This window comes from Rhinolophus hipposideros (assembly GCF_964194185.1).
Source record: "Rhinolophus hipposideros genome assembly, chromosome: 10".
Classification (NCBI taxonomy): Eukaryota; Metazoa; Chordata; class Mammalia; order Chiroptera; family Rhinolophidae; genus Rhinolophus; species Rhinolophus hipposideros.
In genome coordinates, this window is record NC_138056.1 from 35,496,074 (window position 1) to 35,518,227 (window position 22,154).

The following is a 22,154-nucleotide window of genomic DNA, read 5'->3' on the forward strand; positions in this document are numbered from 1 at the left end:
GATCTGGCACTGTGCGATTTCTGGCTTTTTCCCAAAGTCAAAATGACCGTGAAAGGAAAATGTTTTGAATTCATTCAGGACATAGAGGCAGCCACAACAGTGCAACTAAAGACACTCATGAAAGAGAATTTCCAGAACTGCTTCAGAAAGTGGCAAGAATGATGGGATAAGTGTGTTCGAAGTGAGGGGAAGTATTTTGAAGGGGGTTAATTGCAATGTGTCTTTTATTGTAATATTTTTTAAATTTAAACAGACACCATATTTTTTGATCACATGTATTTCTTCCAAAAATATGGTATTTCAATTAGAGGCTATGTAAATTGGTACATAGATACCTTGAAAGTTGCAAGAGCTTATAACTTTTATGTGTGCTAATAGATCCTAGACTAATAGCTTCAGAGAAAAAAGCCCCCTATACTAAAAAGGGGCTCCTTTCTCCACCTTGGCTACATACAGTATTTCAGCCTCCAGGTCTCTTCCATTCTTAGGCTCTGAAACTGGATAGAGAGATGCAGATAAAACTATCCCAGAAGTCACCAGAGCCACCACAAAAGAATGCAACAGTCACTCTGAGCATTAACTGGCTTCAAATTATTGTCCTTAAAGTAAAATTCTTACCCTGTATTTTATCTTTTATATAAATCTTTTGGAAATTAATCCTGTTTTAATAAAGTCACCTCTTCATCTTAATTTGTAATACAACAGACTCTCTTAGAGAAAAGATGGATAGTTTGGGATTGTGAGGAAAGGAGAGAATTCATTTGAAAGGCCTGATAATAAACTTCATGAAGCTGGTGGCTATGAAACTTTAAAACAGCTGACAATAGTGCTGCAATATTCTAAATCCCTCCAAGTTTTCTCTGGTGATGGGGAGGTGCATTAGAAATACAATAATGGAAAAGTCAATACAAAAGTAGGAAAAATGGGAGAGTACATAGAGAGGAAACAACTAGAGTACATAGAGAGGAAACAACTTCATTAAAACTCATATCATCCAGGCAAAAGTAATGAAGAAACAATAAATGACGCTACTTCTCTTCTAATCAGAGATTGCCAAATTCTTGTATTGGTCTTTCTATTCCAAAAAATATTTTTTCCCTTGAACAACTGTAAGACAGAAAATGTCTGCTGGGGTGCACAATGTACTTTTCAAACTATTAATATTTAATAAGGAGGGTACAAAAAAGCTGAAGAATTGCACAAGGGATATTCATCAAAGTTTGGTTCATTCTGTCAGAGAATGAGTTAGGATTCAGGGACTCTACTCCTGAGTCAAGAATTTCCTTCCAGGGTTAAAAGCACTCTCCACAGTTCAGAAACCACTAGGAATGACTGCCGGCTTGCCAAACTAGCTCTAGAAAAGCTGACTTTTCTGCAAACTTTTTTTTAGGCCAAGCTCAACCTTGAATATAAATGAAACATACTATGATATCAAAGAGTGTGGGGGCGTCCAGATGGCTCAGTTGGTTAGAGCGGGAGCTCTTAACGACAGGTTGCGGGTTCAATTCCTGCATGGCATGGTGAGCTGCACCGCCCCTCCACCGCAACTAAGATTGAAAATGACAACTGGACTTGGAGCTGAGCTGCGCCCTCCACAGTTAGATTAAAGGACAACAACTTGACTTGGAGCTGATGGTTCTGGAAAAACACATTGTTCCCCAATTAAAATTAAAATGTATATATATATGTATATATACACACACACACACACACACACACACACACACACGTGTGTATATATATATACGTATATATACGTGTATATATATAAATATATATGTATATATAATATACATATATATCAATGAGTGTGAAAAGACATACACATCAAAGGAAACAAGAAATGCATTCAGGGTTAGAACTGAGAGCTAGAAAAAAAATTAAGATACAAATTCTATGATACCGTACTCAAAGCTATAGAATAAGATGGAATCACTACACAAATAGGACGGAAGTTTTAAATTGTTTGATAAAAATGCTTCAATACTATCATGAAAATGTTTAAAACATCAAGGGGCATGGCAAGTATGTTTTTAAAAGGAAATAATCTATAAGCCATCACTACTCCAAAATAAGAAATTATTTACGAAGTATCAATCCCAAGAACAGAAAGGGGGAGGGGGGGATTCAAAAGTAAAGTAAATTGAAACCAGTTTAACAATTGCAGGGTAATAGTGGACGGCAAAACAGGTAAAGCAACATGGTACAAAACAAATACAGCACAGGCTTCACATGTGTTTCACACTCCTCACACGGGGAATCTAAAGTGAGGGCAAGGATTTAATTAAGTGACAAATACTCTCATATCACTAAAAGTGAACATTTAAAATGGACTAAAATTAAACCAAAAAAAAAAAACATTTTAATACAATGATTTATGGGGGATGGTAAAGAGAACTAGAAGAAGGTTTACTTTTTCTCTCTCGATTTTAAAGTACTCAGGCAAGTCTTAACTTTAAAATCATGTGGAAAATAAATTATTACTCATTTTTAAAGTCCATGGAGTAGCAAAATTATAAGAATTGTAAAATAAAATACTTTAACATTTTAATTACAAGATATGTAATATATTCATAATATACTTATTCCTAAGGATATATACTTATTCCTAAGAATAAAACAAAAGGGGGTAAGAAAATTTGCACAGGAAAAGTCAAATCTATTGCTTACAATAGATTATAAACAAATTACAAACAAAAGAAAATTTGTTTACAGGCATGCAGAGTTTTGAAGGCAACCGGAAGGGTGAGCATATAAGGAAACACACAGTCAAGGGCTGGCGAACAATCAAGCTGGTACATGACATTCATCAAGAACATCTCTGACATCATATACTGAAAACTCTGCAGTAAAAACTGTAGATAATCTGTTGACATGAAAGATAGTTGTTTTTTTTCTACCCAATTCCATAGGCCATATTTCAACAACAAAAAAAAATCTAAATTCCTAAATCAAGTCAAAGTTTTCATTGGTTTCAGTTTGCTTTGCTTTTGTCTGAATAGACAGGTTGGCAGTGCTGGTGACCATACATCCTAATTTTTCAATTTGGTTTCTTCACCATTTGCTGTGGTTGATTGTTCTGGCTCAGTTCTTGGATTCTCTAAGGAACAGTTACTAACGCATAGCTAACTATTCATTTAAATAATAAATTAAAACATAAGTAGGGAAAGATTGGAATCCCATTAATGATAGTGTTAAAAAAGTTTTTTTTAAAGCAAGGAAAAGATCTAATTTCCTTCAAATCTCACACCTTGAAAGCAAGTTGTTATTAATCTTCCATTATATCACCCACAAGGAACGAAAGAGTAAACTTTGCATTTAGTTAATACACTTTAGTCTCTCGATTCCAACAAGTATGAAGTTAGAGGCACCAGTGGTGGAGGGTGACAGCAGACTTCTCTAGCACCTTCTTCAGGGGATAAAAATCTTGGATGAAAATGATGAAGCTCATTATCTAACTTTGGCTCTTTTTCAATTTCTTCTTGATTGTACTGCACAGCTGTAACACAAAGATTGAATGTTAGGCACTAACCAGAACTGGGTTTATCAAAATTTCACCCTAAATACTTTTCTCACCCCCTCTCTTATTAGGTTAGCTATCTTGAAAATTACATTATTACAACACATTAAAATTTTCTTTATATTTTCCTCAGGTGAAAACCAGATTTGTATTTAGGCTTATGGTGATACAAATCTGTCCAATTTGCAATAAAAAATAATGCTGTTGTGAACAAATCTTGGTAAAAAATATGTATAGCTATGTCTCACAGGATTTTTACCACTATTTGTAAACTGCAGTTCTCTTTAGTGAGAGTTACATATTATAGAAAACCATCTTTTAAAATAAAATTTTAATTATATAGACCTAAGTATTTTATAAAATTTACATGCTTCATGAAAATTCACATATGAAACAAAACCCCAAATTACTAATACATACTACTAAGTCAGCTAAATCAAAGACTATTTAACATCTAAAGAAATATGAAGAATGGTATAAATTAACCACAGGACCAATGCTTTCTAACAGAACTGGAAAGAGTACTATTACCACTCTCTCAGAAATAATATTCACTCATAAATACCCAATACTCACAAGAACTGGAATTCCTTAAGTCCATAAATAATTTGAAACAAACAATTCTTTTTAAAATTATAATAAATTATAATACTTTGCTGGATACTGTTTGTTTGGATTAACATCCATCATTTATTCATGCCAAGAAAAGCATTTTAAGGAATTTTTCTAAGTTCTCCTCCAATTACTTTCCGATTTAACACACCTAACATCTCAAGGGGTTTACCCTAGGAGAATCCCTGTTTTATCACAATTTCTGGTCACAAATAGAGTAATCAATAAAAGGATATTCCAGACCATTTTTGCATGTCTCCTACAATTCGAACAATAAAGATAGGGATACTTCTCCATCTCTAAAGAAACATAGTATTACTCTGTTGAGTGACTTTTATGGGTTTGGTTTTGTTTTTAAAGCTGAATATAAGCAGAACTTTTCTAGGTTGGCATCTTTAATTTTGGGATCCATGATTTAAGAAAAAAATCTGAAGTCTGTTTGGAGGAATATGCAATGATTGTTTAAAAATTTATAAAATGAGGACTGAGTTTTAAAAAATTATTGATGTTGAGAAACAATGCAAAATTATGAGGTGTTACATTGGATTGGTTCACTCAAAAGCTTCAAACATGCATTCCTGTACTACAGAAAGTTAAACACTACTATTTCCTAACCTCCCTTGCAGCTAGGGTTCCAGGTATGGTTGGTCCAACAATCAGATGCACTCACTTGAGACTTTCACTGAGAATCGAGTTACATGGGGAAAGAGACAGGACACGAGATATCCATTTTTGCCGACACAAAGCACAGCAGTGGTGGTATGGTTCTGGAGCTGGCGACTGTTCACATCTTCCTAATCCAGCAGGCAGAGTCTCAATATGGTAAGTAGCTTCTTGATTGTTCCCAAAGTAGTCTTCGCTTGTGTAGTTCCTACCCTGTTTCCCCGAAAATAAGACCTAACCGGAAAATCAGTGCTAGCATGATTTTTCAGGATGACATCCCATGAACATAAACCCTAATGCATCTTTTGAAGCAAGAATTAATATAAGACCCGGTCTTATTTTTGGGGAAACACAGTAGAAGCTCAGCCTGCATTCTGTGTTTTCAGCTCTCTCAAAGGTTCTGTGAGCTATCTATACCCCTTAATCCTATTCCGTTTAACAGCTAAAGAAGATTCCATTACCTACAACCAAGAATCTTGACCTATACAGAATATGGTAGCTAGAAGTAAGGTACAGCAAGAAAAAGGATCTTAAACATGAAGTGGGCTGAATTAAGGATGTAGGGCTTTGGGCCATGAGATCTCATATCAACTGAAGTTAAGGTATCAGAGAAAGTGGTGGAAGTATTTCAGAATGATACATGTGTGGGCTGCCTCTTGCCTCTTTCAGCAAAGTCCTACAAGAGAGATGTGACTCAGGCTAAGGTTAATAAGTCTACAGAGATGGAAGGATATATAGCTTTGCTGAAGGAATTGCTCTCTACCTACGAAATAAATTGACCAAGTCCCAGATCTGGAGCCCTGAAGAATTGAAAAAGTCAACTACCACAGTACTCCAAACTTAAACGATTATTAGGTTCTGAGGAGGCTGTTAAAGCTTCCTTAACCTTTTTAAAGAACCTTCCCTTAAGAATTTTCTGCCAAGTAATGGGAACCATCCTAAGAAAAAAGATCAGATAAAGACTGTTGCCATCCCATCCAAGCCTATAGTTTAAAATGATTTCAAGTAAGTACCATTCATTTAAGACCCCAGGGGAGAGCGAGAACACAGAGGCCAGCAAGTAAAGACGAGGTTCTTTGTTAAAAACTATGTCTAAACAAGACCTTTGTGGTTCCTTAAGGTAATAATTAAAGAAAACAGACCAGAAACTTATTAAGTTTTTAGGGAACTGTTTTGCCAAAAAAAAAAAAACCAAACAAACACCTAAACCTGTCCTGTAATGACCTGTAAGTATCTAAAACAATCCTGAACCCCCAAACCCAAAATAACAGGAAGTGAAGTGTTAAGCCTGTCTGGCCTCCAACTAGGGCACCCTTTCCAATCCTCACTCAGATGTGTCCTTAAAAATTAATTGACAATAAAAACTTCCCTGAGGGCAATGCCCTGAGGACATTAGACAAGGTACTTCTCCAGAAAGTTAAAACTATCAGGAGGTTGCCTGAGGGAAAAACCAGGGAATGTGTACTAATGCGCATAGCAGAGATACCTTGCTATCTTTAGCAAGCAGTATTTTTATTGTTATGAGTCAGTGAGTGCTATGTTTCCGGTTTCCCCTTTTCAAGAAGGCTGATTTGATTGCAGTAATACTGTACCTGTCCCAGCATTATAGATATGTTGTTCATGGGGCAGACACCTTGCTGTTATGGCCAGAACATAAGAAATCACATCCTAACCTGGTGGAGGGGACCATACTCAGATATCACGGTCTTTGAGGTCTATGCAATAATGGATTGGATTTGGGTGGTTTCCTTTTGGGTGGGGAAAGTGAGTGTTTTCTATGTTTCAGAAAAGTATACAAAGATATGTAGGCAGCCAACAAGGCTGATTGGGTTAAAATTAAAAGTTGTCTACCAAACATTCCCTCCTCCCATCTTCCTTAGTTAAAGAATCCTAACTTTTAGCTAGTCACAATGCCACAAGGATTTCTCATCTTCCCTAGCAGGTAGATGGCCATGTGACTCAGTTTAGGCCAATGAGATGTAAGTTCAAATGCTGTGTGGCTCTCCAGGAAAATTGCCTCAAGGAAGCAGAGTTACCTGGAGAAAGTTCCTTTTCTTGCACTTCTCCTGCCTACAAAAGCAATCTTGGGGCAGTGAGGATGAGATAACTTGAGAATAAAAACCATGCACTGAGGATAGCAGAGCAGAAAGATAAGGAACCTGGACACCACCTACTTACAGATTTCTTTTATGTAAAAGGGAAACACTCCTGTTTAAACCACTGTTATCTTTGGTTTTTCTGTTTTATGTAGCAGAACCTGATATTAAATGATCACGTATAAAGCAAAAACATGAATGAAAAATGACCCGAAGTGGTAGCAAAAGCTTTTCAGTAGAATCTCTGGCAGTTAAGGATGCTAAAAGTAGGAAAAACATACCAAGGAACACTGGGGAATACTGTGGTCTTTTCAGGAGAAGAATTATTAATATCAAAAAGAGTTTTACTGACAGAGGGGAGGATAGGCACCCATAAAAAAAAATCTATCTTTATGAGTAAAGGAGAGCAATTTATTTTAAGAGCAGTAGACAGAGATTTCTTAAATAGTTACTGATAGTTTCACTAAATTATGGCTTTAGGCCACTTAATTTAAGTCGTTAGAGGAGAACAAAGTAAAAAGAAAGGAGGTATGAAAGCGAGAGCAGACACTGTGTTTTCTTCCTGGTTCCAGTCCTTAAGTATCTATGTCCAAAAAAAAAATATGTTCTCATTTAAAAAGTATCTTCCTTTATTCCATAATATGCTTTAAAATATTTATTGAGTAGAGAAAAATGAAGGGAGATAAAAAGATGACACATATGTTGACTTGACAGTTTTCTTCCAAGTTCTGGTGGACTTCGGACTTTAAATGACTGTTTAAAAAAAAACGAAATTCATTTTAACAGTATCTTCCTTTATTCTGAATCTTCTTTTATATATAGCATTTTTAAAACATGCTTAGCTAATCATAGATTACAAGTTAAAAACCATGTTATCTGATAATATCAATAATTGATTGGAAAGAATTATGAATGTTGAAATAAAGCATTTCATCATAAACATGGTATTAAATGATAGAGCTTTTGAAATGTACAGATGAATAAAAATTTTAGAGGCCATTTCATTTTTCTGTAATATAAGGTGCTCTATTTCCATAAATGTATAGAAAATAGCATAAATATTAATAACTTGAATTATATTTATAAAAAAATGTGGATTTTAATTATTCCATTTTTTATTTCCTTAAACAAATAAGCAAACGAAATTACATACGTGGCTCGAACTCAAACTTCGATTCTCCGCCAGGCACTGATGGAGAAATTTCTTGTTGTAATTTTTTTTGTTCCATCTGCTGTATGACCTAATGAATGGAAAAAGAATGTTTTAAAATGAAGTATTATTTGATTTTTTTTTTCTGATATGTGTGACCTTTGACAAATCACAACAAACTAACTGAAAATTGTTTTCCAAAATGAGATATTAAAATTTTTAAATTTAGATTAATATTCAACAAAGGACTTTTTAAAAATACCAAAATTTAAAATATTATAGGTAATAGCAGTACACTGAAGTATTACATTCCAAAAACACAGGCTGTTAGCAAAGCACCTAAAATCCTTTTTAATGCCACAATCCGTTTACAAAATCCCACCTGATGATATTCCAGCTTCTGAGCCTCCAGTTGGTCATGCTGACGCTGTAGCTCTTCTTTTTGTTTTTGCAGCTCATCTGCCTTTTTCTTAAGTTCATTTTCTTGTAAGGAGATGAGATTTTCATATTCTTTCAGTTCTTCCTCTGTAAAGAACTGTTGCTGATCCAATGTCTAAAAGAAAGAAAAATGAGGGAGAAACAATTTTAGAAACATAACAATAAGGTCTGTTTCAGCTTTAAAATTCTATGATTAGCAAAGTATAATAGAATATAGCATTATACCTTTTGGGTGAAAACGAAAGGAAAATAAGAAAATATGTATTTATATACCTATCTGAGCAAAAGGGAAAACCGGAACAAAAACCTACAGACTAATGAAATTGTTTACCTACAGAACAAGGAAGAGAACTGGGTAAAAAGGACAAAGGGAATGAGAGAAAGGAAATCATACTCATCTGAATACACCTTTTTTGTACAGATTTAACTTTTGGAAACACGTCAATGCTTCACATACTCAAAAAGAAAAAAAGAAAACGAAAGAAAATCCACAAGAACAGAAAAATTCCTCAAATTCCCCAAATTGAATACAAACAGAAGCAAATAAACAATACTTTTCTTTTAATAAAATAACTAACAGAAATGGAGGGAAAAAAAGAACTAACCCAAGAAACTTTTGATTTCAGTATTTGAACTATGTGCCCTCGTTAAAAACAAACAAAAAATCTGAACAAATATTAACAAATTTATTTTATTGCATACATTAGCAATCCTGAAACTCTTTGTACATCCTACGACTGAGCAACTAAGCGGAATATTGTGGAAAATGGGAGCCAGGTTTTGTATGAAATATGGAAGAAGGAAAAGATAAGATGCTGTATTGGAATTGAAAGTGTCGGATTGAAATATAAGGAGATCGTGTGAACCCATGAGTTGTAATACGTATTGATAGCTAAATATATAAAAATGAATATAAATGTGTGTAAATGTATGTGTGAGTATGTGTATGTATAGGTATGTACATATACATAATATAAATAAAAATGTATTTTAAAAAATTTTTAATTCCCCAACTCTGTTATCTGACAAGGCCTACAAGTAATGACACTTCAGTAGCAAACAGCACATCCCGCGCCCAGATCCTGGTCTGTAATAGCAATATTCACTGAAAAAAAACCAAACAGTGTTCCTCAGAAAAACGTCTGATTACAGAGGTGGGACAGAGAAAGAACAAGATAAGATTTGAACATCTTGTTATGCTAAAAAGTAAGAAAGTCATGAAAGAATAATGGGGACATGCCAGAAGGCCACAAAAACCAGTAGGAGGAAACTCCCACTAGGCAAATTTGGGACAATGTGAACACTAAAATAAATCATAGTAAGGATTCGAGCTTATTGAATAAAATGAGAAGCCATGAGTCGATACTGAGAGAAATGGATAGAGGAGGGGGGAGGGACAGCTTTTCCTTACAGTAGAAAGGCAAGTAATAAATGTAGAAGAATGATGATGAGAAAAATCACCATTTGTCAACAATCACAGTAACAACTGGTTCTGACCAGAATCATCAGTGGATGCTAAAACTAGTAGATAATGAGCCTCAAAGTATATCCTTAAAGATACATTAAAAAAAAACAAAACAGAACATTAATTTCTTATTAGTATACATTTAAATGAGTACACTTCTTTAAAAGCACTTTTACAAAATATATCAACAGCCTTAAAAATATTCCCTTGGTTCTGGTAATGCTACATTGAGAATCAATCCTATAAAATAGCCCCAAACACATAGTTTTATATAAAAATGTGTTTATAGCAATACTTTTTAACATAACATAATGTCTCACCCTGCGAGAACAGTTAAGCACTGCATAGCTGTTACAATAATGCTTACAAATAGTATTTGGAAATACTTTTGATATAATGTCGAGCGATTTAAAAAAAGAAAAAGCTGACTTCTGATTCTGGCAACATGGTGAGATTGACAAGATACTTTTTAAATTACAAAAGTTAAAATAGGAACTTTATAGTGAGGAAACCTGGTAGACACCACATGAACCAAATAATCCAAGTTACCATTACCAGTTATGAGAATAATCAGCAACATATGCCTCCTGACACATCACTTCAGTGATATTCCCACCAAGAGTAGGAATCACAAGGAAACAACAGACACACTCAAACTGAAGGATATTCTACAAAATAACTGGTCTGGACTCTTTGGAAATAGCAATGCCATAAGGTACAAAGACTCAGTGACTATTTCAGACAAAAGGAGAATAAAAAGATATTACAACGAAGTTCAATGCATTATCTTGGGTTTTCTTTTGCTATACAAGACAATACCAGGAAAATTGACAAAAATCTCAATAAAGTCTAGAGAAGAGTATTGTGTGTATAGAATTTATAATTTTACTGTGATTATGTAAGATAAATCCTTGTTTGCAATAAATACACATTCAAGTATTTGAAGTTAAAGCAGTATCATGTGCAACCTACTCAAAAATAATTATTTGTTTTATATATATATATATATATATATATATATATATATATATATATACACACACACATATACACAGATTAAAAATAGAGAAAGGAAAAGAGAGGGAGAGAAAGTAAATGTAGTAAAATGGGAAATCTAGGAAAAGGGTATTCAGGAATTCCTTTTCTATTCCTGCAACTTTTTTTTTTTTTTTAAGGTGAATAAAAATACAACTGTATTTTATGTAAAAAAAAAAAAAAGAGAGAGAGATAAGTGATAAAAATCTTTTAGTTTTCTTTTGCCTCTGTGCCATTGAATCTCAGGCTTTTTAATATAACCATAAAACATTTAATCTATGTAAGAGAAGCAACAGAACATAGTGGTTTCAACTGTCTAAGAGTAGACATTCCTTTGTTGAATTCCATGAATTCCTGCAACTTTTTTATAAATCTGAAATTATATCAAATGAAAAAGTATATAATTATCTATTAATATAGTTCACCAGAAGCACTAAAGGGAATGCATGTTCAAATAATTTTAAAATTCTGCTTCACCAAAGTCCAGAAATATTTCAAATGTTAAACAAAAACTTACAACAAAATGAAGCTGATTTCTTTAATCTCAAACTAAGATGACCAAGTGTTTCAATTTGCCCAGGACTGTCCTAATTTTAGCACCAAAAAGTTCCACATCCTGGGAAACTCTTCAGGCCTGGGTAAGCCAGGACAATTAGTCACCCTATCTCAAACTATTTTCTGGACAATTAAAACTAATTAAAATGGTAATCATTTTATTTTCTTTCTTCAATCTAGTGTGTTTGGTAATTTTCAACCACTCTTAAAGATATGTACGCACTCACTTATACATAGTAAGCTATGGCACAGATTGGTACACCTTTCTGGAGCAATTTGACGGATATATTTAGAAACTAAAAAATGTTCATGAACTCTGAGAATAGTTCTATTCCTAGGAACTAATCCCAGGAAAATCATCATAAATGCCAAAAATGTAGGAACAAATGGACAGTTATAATAGTGTTATTTATTATAGCAAAAACAAAAAAAATGGAATTGACCCAGAATGTCTAAATCTGGAAGAATGGTTAAAAAACTTATGCTACAAACACACAACTGCAAGCTAAGTAGTCATTTTTTAAATCATTTTTTTTGAGAAATGGCATTGCAAAATGTCCATGAAATACTGATAAATTAAAAAAAAATTCACAAACATACAAAGCATTTATACAGTATAAAGCCATTTTCAAAAATATATACCATGTTTTCCTGAAAATAAGACCTAATCAGAAAATAAGCCCTTGCATTATTTTTCAGGATGACATCCCTTGAACATAAGCCCTAACGTGTCTTTTGGAGTAAAAATTAATATAAGACCAGGTCTTATTTTTGGGGAAAGACAGTAGGTATGAATTTAGGTATATATGTAAATTAAAAATGGGACAATACATTAAATACTATATGCTATATATGCATATACTAAATACGCAAATATGCTATATATGCATATTCTATTTAAATTTGCAAAACACAATGCATAATTTAAGTGTCTACCTCTGGGTGGTAGAATTATAGGCAACTTTTTTTTGTAACTTCTAATTTATTCTTTCAATGTGTCTATATTTCTAATTTTCAAGAATGAACATTATTTTACTTAGAAAAAAACTTCTAATTATATGGAATGTGATTACAAATGAGAGACCAATTGCCACAAGTTTTCCAAGAAATCAAGTTCATTATTTTAAAGTGATACTTTTATATGAAAAGCCAACATGGTAAGATTACATACATGCAAACATAACGGAAAAGAAAAGTTAAAAGTAGAATAATCTGATGTAGAATTTATTGAACCACACACCCCATTTCAAATAGGTTCTATTACCTCCCAGCTATCTGGCTCCAAGAATTCCTTTTTTTCTGTAGCTTTCAAAAACTCTTCTAGAGTCACCAGTCGGTCTTTGTTAGCATCAACCTGATGAAACAAAAATGTGTATTTAAAATAAACAATTCTCATATTAGTTAAACACTAGAAACTGTCTTTTAATAGATGCTACTCCATAAACATACAGGAATTAGGGCTAGCCTAACATCTACAGAAGCTGGGGGTTGGGGAACAGAATACTCAACGTTATACTAGAATTAGAAAATAGGTATCTTTCTCTTCTATATAATTCAAATTTGAAAATACAATAAGATGTCGATATACCTGACACCGCCAGAGATCTCCAAGTTTGAGTCTGCTGATCTGACTAGTATTGTCTTCCTCCCTCACCATACCATGTAAAATCCCTCTTGAAGCCTAGTGTTTGGGCAAGAAAAATAACCTTTCCAGCAAGAGGACTGTTTTAGATAAGAGTAAAGGAGTTTAAATTAAAATGGTCTCAACATTTTGTCTTAAAAGCAAACAACTGAGTAAATTAAAGCTAAAGTTGACAACCTCTCCAAACCCTACAATGGCTCTTATATAGAAAATGGCAAGTTCAGTTACAAAAGTGAACTCTGTAATGGCTAAAGAAATTCATTTGATACTTGGGATGCCAACAGTCAAAAGAAATCCCAATTCATCCATATGAGGTGAAAATCACTGAAGCAAAACAGTGGGCTTTAGTTACCATGTCTACCAAGAGTTTTCAGCTTAGTAACATGAACCAGAAGTAAATATTTGTTGTTATGCACCATTTAGGAATTGGGTTTTGGGATTTTCTTAGCAAAACTAAAATGGCCTTTTAAAAGATCTAATATTAGGCTACATCATTTTTTACTTCTAAATGGATATTTTATAGCTGATATGCAGCAACATCTTAACTTGTTAAAATATTTTAAAGTAGTTACAAAATAATTTTATTCACACTAAGGGAACCTACAGAATATTCTGGATCAAAAATGAAAAATCCTATCAAGTACATATTCTGCATATGTATTTTCCATTTTATGACAAAAATTTATTGCAACAACTTGAATAATCCACAGAAGTAACGTATATCAAACTTTTAAAACATACCTCATTCATTACATGTTCCCTCATTCTTAGCCTTTCTTCTTCCATTTCTACCATATCATCCTCTTCATTTTTGGGGTCATATACTTTCTCCAACTAAAATGAAAAATGTAAGACCAACATGAAAGAAAGGAAAACAATAGAAGGAAAAAAGAGAGAGCAAAAACACTAAATATTTAATGAACTCATTTACCTCTTTAGTAAATAGGGCCTCTAATTCTTGTTCATCAAGGAAGCCATCATTATTGACATCTAAAGTTATCAATGCAAAAAATTGATTTTAATGCCTTAAAAATAATTAAAATACAACTACATAAAAATGATTTGAAAAATACTGACACAACGCATCAATATGCTACAGAAAAAGGTCTCTTCTTTTTTATGAAGCCTCAGATCAGTCCAACTGATAACAATTCACTACCTATATAGAATTCATCATGGATTTTTAGAAAAATACATGTTAAACAATCCTTTCCAAAAATCTAAAGTAAAGCAATATGCTATGAGCAAAAGTAAATTTCATAAATACCATTAGATATAACCTACCTAGTCACAGAAATACCTTCATTTTACGGAGAATCTTGTTTTAAGTCATATGACTTAACAGTGAAAGCAGGTATAAAGACACAGCTAATAACCTAAAATATTTTATACTGCAGATCAGCAGTAAAGACTATGGTATTACCCTAGAGAAAAACTTTAAACATTTACTTTCAATAGAACTCAATAGCAGACCTTGGCAGAAATCAATCAAGAGTAAAGCAACTATAATTTTTCAAACAACAGATAAAAATATTAATATGTGTATCAAATCTGTTACCATGTAATTTGAAAAACGTCTTGGGGTCAAAGTCGTTAGGATCCAATCCATCAGTCTCTTCCCATACCTCTTTTAGTTGATCTTTGCTTCCCTGTGAATCGATTTATAAAAAACACTCAAAACAAAATGTAATCTGTGTATATGCTCAAAATAAAATATGAATTTGAGGAACTTTGGAGAATTAGGAATCAAGATTTAAGAACTAATAACTCATGATAAAATTCTACTATCCGATACAAAGAAGTATTTTCATCTAATTATGGTTTCATAAAGTTATAATCCTTACTGGATGATTAATTTTGGGATGATTTTCATGCTTTTTCTTCATTTCTTCAAATTTAGATTCTTCTTCTTTTCTCTTTTCTTCATTCAGTGTTTTTAAATATTCTCTCCTTTCATGTTCCTTCATCATTTCATATTTTTTAAACTCTTCATGTCGAGTCTTATCATAGTGTTCCAGATCACTTGTAGCCTAAAACACAGTATTTAAAGTCAACAAAAAGATGTGTTTGAAAAATAGAAACAATGTCATTATTGTATACAGCATATTTTCTAACAGAAGATAGTATAGAAGGGCCCTAAAATACTGGGCTCCTCTTTTTAAATTCTACCAATATATTTTAGTCATTATTATTAGCAGAAATGGAGGCATTCAAAGAAGCCTAAAGTTTACGAAGTTCCTCATAAGCAAGTAATATATAAGTTTGTTTGAAAAGAAAGAGGAAGGGACAGTATCAAATCTGTACAATATAGAAAACTAGATTGGTTTCTAACAACTTCACTAAATCTAATAACACCCAGGCAAGAGCATCTAGTTTGGTAACTGTACAATATAACACGAGGGGTATACAAACTCTTAGAATCCCTGAGGCCAGATGTGTTTCAGAACTTTCTATTGACAAACATTTGACAAAGGAGCCAAGAATACTCAATGGAGAAGACAGTCTCTTCAATAAATGGTGCTGGGGAAATTGGATATTCACCTGTAAAAGAATGAAACTAAATCCCTATCTTACACTACTCACAAAAATTAACTCTAAGTGGATTAAAGACTTAAAAAAAGTAAGATCTGAAACCATAAAACTCTTAGAAGAAAACATAGGGAAAAACTTTCTTGACATGGGTCTTGGCAATGATTTTTATAAAATATGACACCTAAAGCATAAGCAACAAAATGAAAAAAAAAAAACAAGTGGATTAAATCAAACTAAAAAGTTTCTGCACAACAAAAGAAACAATAAACAAAATGAAAAGAAAACCTATGGAATGGGAGAAAATATTTGCAAATCATGTATCTGATAAGGGGCTAATATCTAAAATATATAAAGAACTCATATAACTAACTCACCAGCAAAAAAAAACCAAATAATCCAATTAAAAAATGGGCAAGCGACCCAAATAAACATTTTTCCAAAGACAATATTCAAATACCCAATAGGTACATGAAAAAGCGCTCAACATCACTAATCATTAGGGAAGTGCAAACCAAAAACACAATGAGATATTAATTACCTCATGCCTGTTAGAATGGCTATCATCAAAAAAAACAAAACAAAAAAAACAAGAGATAAATGCTGGTGAGGATATGGAGAAAAAGGAACCCTCATGCATTGCTGGTGAAAATGCAGACCCTATAGAATGCAGTATGGAGGTTCCTCAAAAACTTAAAAATAGAAAGATGATATAATCCAACAATTCTACTTCTGGGTGTATATCCAAAGGAAACAAAATCACGATTTCAAAGAGATATCTACATCCCCATGTTCACTGTAGCATTGTTTACAATAGCCAAGAGATGGAAACAACCTAAGTGTCCATCGATAGATGAATCGATAAAAAAAAAGTGGTATATCCATACACAATACACACACACACACACACACACACACACAGTGAAACTCTATTCAGCCATAAAAAAAAATAAAAATATCCTGCCATTTTCAACAACATGGTCGGACCTTGAGGTCATTATGCTAAGCGAAATAAATCAGACAAAGACAAATACTGTATGGTCTCACTCATGTGGAATCTTAAAACAAAACAAAAAGCTAATCTCATAGAAAAAGAGATCAGATTTATGGTTACCAGAGGTAGGGGGTACGGGGTGGCGAAATTGGGTGAAGATATTCGTAAAGTATAAACTTCAGTTATAAAACAAGTAAATCCTGGGGATATAATGTACAACATGATCACTATAGTTAACAATGCTGTAATGTATATTTGAAAGTTGCTGCAAAAGTAGAACCAAAAAGTTCTCATCACAAGAAAAAAAAATTTTGTAACAATGGGAGATAATGGATGTTAACTAAACTTATTTTGGTAATCATTTTCCAATATATATGTATGGGAAGTCATTATGTTGTACACCGTAAACAGGTTTGTACGTCAACTATATCTCAATAAAACTAGACGCAAAAAAAAAAGTTTATTAGATTTTTAGAAAGGGAATATGGCACATATGCCACATTATGAAGTATCTCTGGAGAGTCTGTAATCAAACAGATTAGAACTTTTAAAGCAAATTCTGTGAATACTCACACTCAGTAGGCTAAATAAAAACTATAGATAGCCTTACTATAATTCAAGCCAAGTTTTTGTTTTTGAACTTTGGAATGTGGGTAAGAGTTACAGACCTGTATGTCCAAATTATTATCTGTACTACAAAGGTTAAGCTATCTGCCTCTGAAGACACTCTCTAGAGTTAGAAAAGTTATATTACCACTTCATTGAGTTTACTTGTCAAATTACAAAACCTCAAAGGTACAACAAAGACATTATTTTTTGGAATTATTCTCACCGCTTTGATTAGCATATCTAAATCTGTAGATTCAAACTTGTCAGGATTCAGATGGTTTAGGTGATCAAATTGTTTTAGAAGAGCATGGTGGTCTATGCCTGTATCTGAAAGAAAAGGAGAAAACTATAAATGACAAATTACCAGAAGATAGAAACATTAATATCAATGATATATAAGAATAAGCATTCGTATTTTTTCTTATAGGGATTTATAAGAAAATACAAAGTTTTAGATTAAGGGTTCATATTTTCTTTTAGGATATTGTACATATAGTTATTCTAGGCAAAGGTAATATCCTTGAATCTAGAATGTAATACAATTTAATGTGTACATTTTAATATTATTTCTAGAAAGACTAGTTGACCATCAGTATAATTAATAGCAAAAATTTTTATCATAAAACTACCAAACTTCCTACTTTTCACTAAATTCCAATATACTGCCCTCATCAAAGGTCTAAGTAGATTTTCTAAAGAGAATTGCTCTAAAATTTCTATGAAAGAATTCTTTATATGCTGCTCCAATGAATCTTTTAGACAACATAAGTCTAATTCAGGTAAATTCATTTGAATAATGACTTATTTTTAAAGGAACATCAATTATTTTTCTTTGCAAAAATTTTTTTAAAAACAAGCTACACTAGTATATTGTAGTTGAATGGGTGAAGTGGTTCTGGCTATTTCAGTTGTATTACAGAACTGAACAAAATAGGTACATGTGTTGATTTGTTAGAAGTCAGGGTTCCCACTTAGCAAAAATATACAAATATGAAGTGATGGAAGAAAAGAAAGAAACCCATGGAAATGGATGGGAATTAATACTGCCTGTATGAATTTATTATTTCTAAAATAAGTATGTGTACATGTATATGCATGCATATTTCATGTGTACATGCATGTGTGTGTACATATATACATTTATATATACTGAGGGTGCCAAAAAATATATACACATTTTAAGAGATGTTATCTATGCTCAAGCAGTAGTTTGCCATAATCAGAGTATCTGGATGCTGATGGTAACCACTTTGAGCACCTCTTGTAATTGCAGAAGTCAAACGTGACTTGTATTCATCTTTCGTTATCGATATATATTGAGCATTACAATTAATACAGTTTTTCCTTTCTTAAAATGTGTATACATTTTTTGGCACCCTCTATATATACATAAATGTGTGTACACATATAAGTGTATAAACATGCATGTATTTCCTACCTCTGTCTAATGAAAGTACCAAGAAGGAAATACATTCCAGAAGCAATGAGCATAGCTAGTGTCAGGCCTCAATCTGTAATATCATTTCCCACTAAAAAGAACCAGAAACGCTCAGAGAAATGGATGATTCCAGGACTGGGCAGAATAGGTACAAGATGAGCCTGGAACATTTTGTTATATTAGAAAGTGAGAAACTGCTAAATTTAGTTCAACTATGCTTTCACTGAATTTTTAGTATGGCACTGTACTAGGAGTTTACTTACAAAGAAAAGATTTGTTATAAGACTTAGCCCTAAAGGATATGACCAGACAGTGAAATATATGAAAAGATGCTTAACCTCACTCAGAATAAGAGAAATACATATTAAAACTTCACTAGTATACCATCTAACAGAATGGCAAAACTCCTAAAGTTTGAAGATACATACTATTAGCAAGGCTGTGAGAAAGTATTGCTGGTGGGAATGCATATTGATACAGTCTCTGTGAAGGTGGAATTATCTATCAAAATTACAAATACACTGTAATTTTGTTATCTTTTGCTTTAACAATTTCACAGTGGGGAACTTATCCTACATGTAATCTTACACAGATACCTAGGATATATTTACAAAAATGTTCACTAGGGCTGGCCCAGTGGCTCAGGCGGTTGGAGCTCTGTGCTCCTAACTCCAAAGGCTGCTGGTTCGATTCTCACATGGGCCAATGGGCTCTCAACCACAAGGTTGCCGGTTCAACTCCTCGAGTCCCGCAAGGGATGGTGGGCTCTGTCCCCTGCAACTAAGGTTGAACACAGCACCTTGAGCTGAGCTGCCTCCCGGATGGCTCAGTTGGTTAGAGCGCGGGCTCTCAACAACAAGGTTGCCAGTTTGATTCCTCCACTCCTGCAAGGGATGGTGGGCTGCACCCCCTGCAACTAGCAACGGCAAGTGGACCTGGAGCTGAGCTGCGCCCTCCACAACTAAGGATGAAAGGACAACAACTTGAAGCTGAACAGCACTCTCCACAACTAACATTGAAAGGACAAGGACAGCAACTTGACTTTGAAAAAAAAAAAAAGTGTTCACTAGAAATAACTCAAATGTCCATCAACAGGGGCCTAGTTAAATAAATTATGGTATCACCATATGATGGAAATCTATGCAGCTGTTTTAAAAAAAAATGAAGATGGTCTCTATTACAAATACAGAAAATTCTCCAAAATATATTGTTAAAGAAAAAATACTAGACAAAAAAAAATGTGTATGGTATGCTATCTTTTATATAAAAAAGGGGAGGAAAAATAAGAACTTTTATTTGTATTTGCTCATATAATAAAGAAACTCAGGAAGGAGAGTGTTAGGGGGCAGAGGGAACTGGCAGGGTACAAAAATATCAAGGAGCTTTATGCTATATACCTACCTGTACTTTCTTGGTTTAAACCATGTTAATGTACTTTAAAAATTAAATCCCCCCCCCCAAAATTAAGACCCTTTGAATCCTTCTTCAAATTATCAAAAATTTCAATTCATAAATTCTGAATCAATAAGAAAATATTCATGTTTTCTAAGCATATCAGACTGCTTTCTTTAGATAATGAAATTCAGTCTCTATCTTGGAATAAAGGAAATATTGCCAAGATTGAGGGAATGAAGGTTGTCTAAGGGGAAAGAAATCTCAAAACATCTTCAGCCTAGCTTCAAGAATAGAATTACCTTGTGTGTCTGGCCACCTGAAGTAGTAAGATATGAGTAAGATATCAGTTTATCTCTTACTGATATCCTTACGTTCAGGATAATGAGTATTTGGTACTTGTTTTCTAAGTCTATTCACCAGCACAGTGTTTAATGCTCTACACAAGAATTTCTCCAATATAATCCATTGACCCAGAGGTACATGTTTAAAATTCAGGCTACTCATCCCCAGAATCAGAATATCTGGAGGTGAGATTCAGTAATCTGCATTTTTAACTAGCTTCCCAGGTGGTTCTTATGCAATGTGAAGTGCAAGAACTACTATTCCACCAAGAGTAAATGTTCAGATTCTATTAATCACAATGCACCACCCAAAGAACCAAATATAGGGAAGTCACAAGGACACAGGAACCTGCTTGAAGAGTCTCACATATCCCAAATCTGGTCCCTTGATTTTGATTCATTATTAGAAAGGCCATTCCAAGATAATACAGGAATTCACCTATGTTTTCATCTAGTGCTGTCATGGATTTATTTTCGACACTTAAATCTATGATTTATTTGAACTTACCTGGATGTATACGAGATACAGAACTAACTGTACATTTTTCCAAGCGGCTACCCAATTATACCAACACTATCTCTTTTTAAAAAAAAATCTATCCCACTAAAAATAAGATACTACCTTTGACTTGAACTAAATTTTGTGAGTATTTAATTTTAATTCTGGAATTTCTATTCTGTTCCACTGGTCTTCCTACTTGTATGTGAAAAACATACAGTTCTACTGACCAAGGCTTATATTTTTAGGCTGAGGCTGATATATTTTAATATCTAATATATCTAGCCCTTCTTCATTGTTCTTCTTTTTCAGAGGCATATAGCTTTTCTTGTTTCTTTTTTCGTATAAACTTTAAAATTAACTAGGCTAGTACCAAAAAGAAAAGTATATATTTTTATTTGGATTATATTAAGTTCATAAATTAACCTAAGGAGAATTGAACTTTTTATAATGTAGAGTCTTTGTATCAAAATGATGTATGTCTTCCTATTTGTTTTCAAGTCTTACTTTTGTGTCCTTCAGGAGTATTTTAATTTTTTTGTCTGTAAACTTGCACATTTCTTAATAGGTTTATTTGGGTATTTTATCTTTGTTGGTATTGTAAATGGACTCTTTTCTTCCATTATATCTTAACTAGCTGTTGTTTGCACGTATGAAAAATATTGATTTCCGTATATTAAGTGTACCTTGATGAATTTTTCTGTTGTTAATACTGTTTATCAGCCAATTACTTTGGGTTTTCCAAGTATATAATTATCACCTCCTTTCGAATTACTTCACCTACAATTTTTTCATTTGTATAATCGTGGCTAGTACCTCCAATGCAATGTCAATTAATAGTGGCAATAGTAGGCATCAATTGTCTTGTTCCTGATTGTAGCTATAATACATACTTGTGTTTCTCTACTAACTATGATGTAGCTGAGTTGAACATATCTGATCATGTTATAGAAACACCTATTGATTATTTTATTACTTTTTTAAAATTAAGAAGGGATGTTCCACGTTATCAAATGCCTTTTCTGTACACATGGAGATAATCCTATGAACTGTAAGACTACTTTCTTTAAAATATGCTCACATTTAAAAAAACTACTTCAGAGCTATTTTATTCACATGGTCCAAAATTAAAAGAATATGGGGGAATGAATAGGCAAAGCACAGAGGATTTTT

At 33.1% G+C, this 22,154-nt stretch overlaps 1 protein-coding gene across 6 annotated transcripts in view; it reads right to left on the bottom strand.

Annotated features, from left to right (window-relative positions):
- Positions 1-1,951: 1,951 nt before the first annotated feature.
- The window catches only part of NUCB2 (nucleobindin 2), a 39,976-nt gene continuing 19,773 nt past the window's right edge, over positions 1,952-22,154 (bottom strand). For 5 of the 6 annotated variants that reach the window (XM_081063859.1, XM_081063857.1, XM_081063856.1 and 2 more), the window contains 9 exons: positions 17,532-17,635; positions 15,021-15,206; positions 14,735-14,825; positions 14,108-14,166; positions 13,918-14,010; positions 12,799-12,888; positions 8,424-8,594; positions 8,045-8,132; positions 7,534-7,644 (listed from right to left, as the gene is read on the bottom strand). In XM_081063859.1, coding sequence (XP_080919985.1) covers positions 7,637-7,644; positions 8,045-8,132; positions 8,424-8,594; positions 12,799-12,888; positions 13,918-14,010; positions 14,108-14,166; positions 14,735-14,825; positions 15,021-15,206; positions 17,532-17,635 — 890 coding nt within the window. In that variant the 3' untranslated portion in view covers positions 7,534-7,636. Of the gene's footprint in view, positions 3,500-7,533; positions 7,645-8,044; positions 8,133-8,423; positions 8,595-12,798; positions 12,889-13,917; positions 14,011-14,107; positions 14,167-14,734; positions 14,826-15,020; positions 15,207-17,531; positions 17,636-22,154 lie in introns of those variants that run through there. The other variant, XM_081063861.1, reaches the window with a different exon arrangement.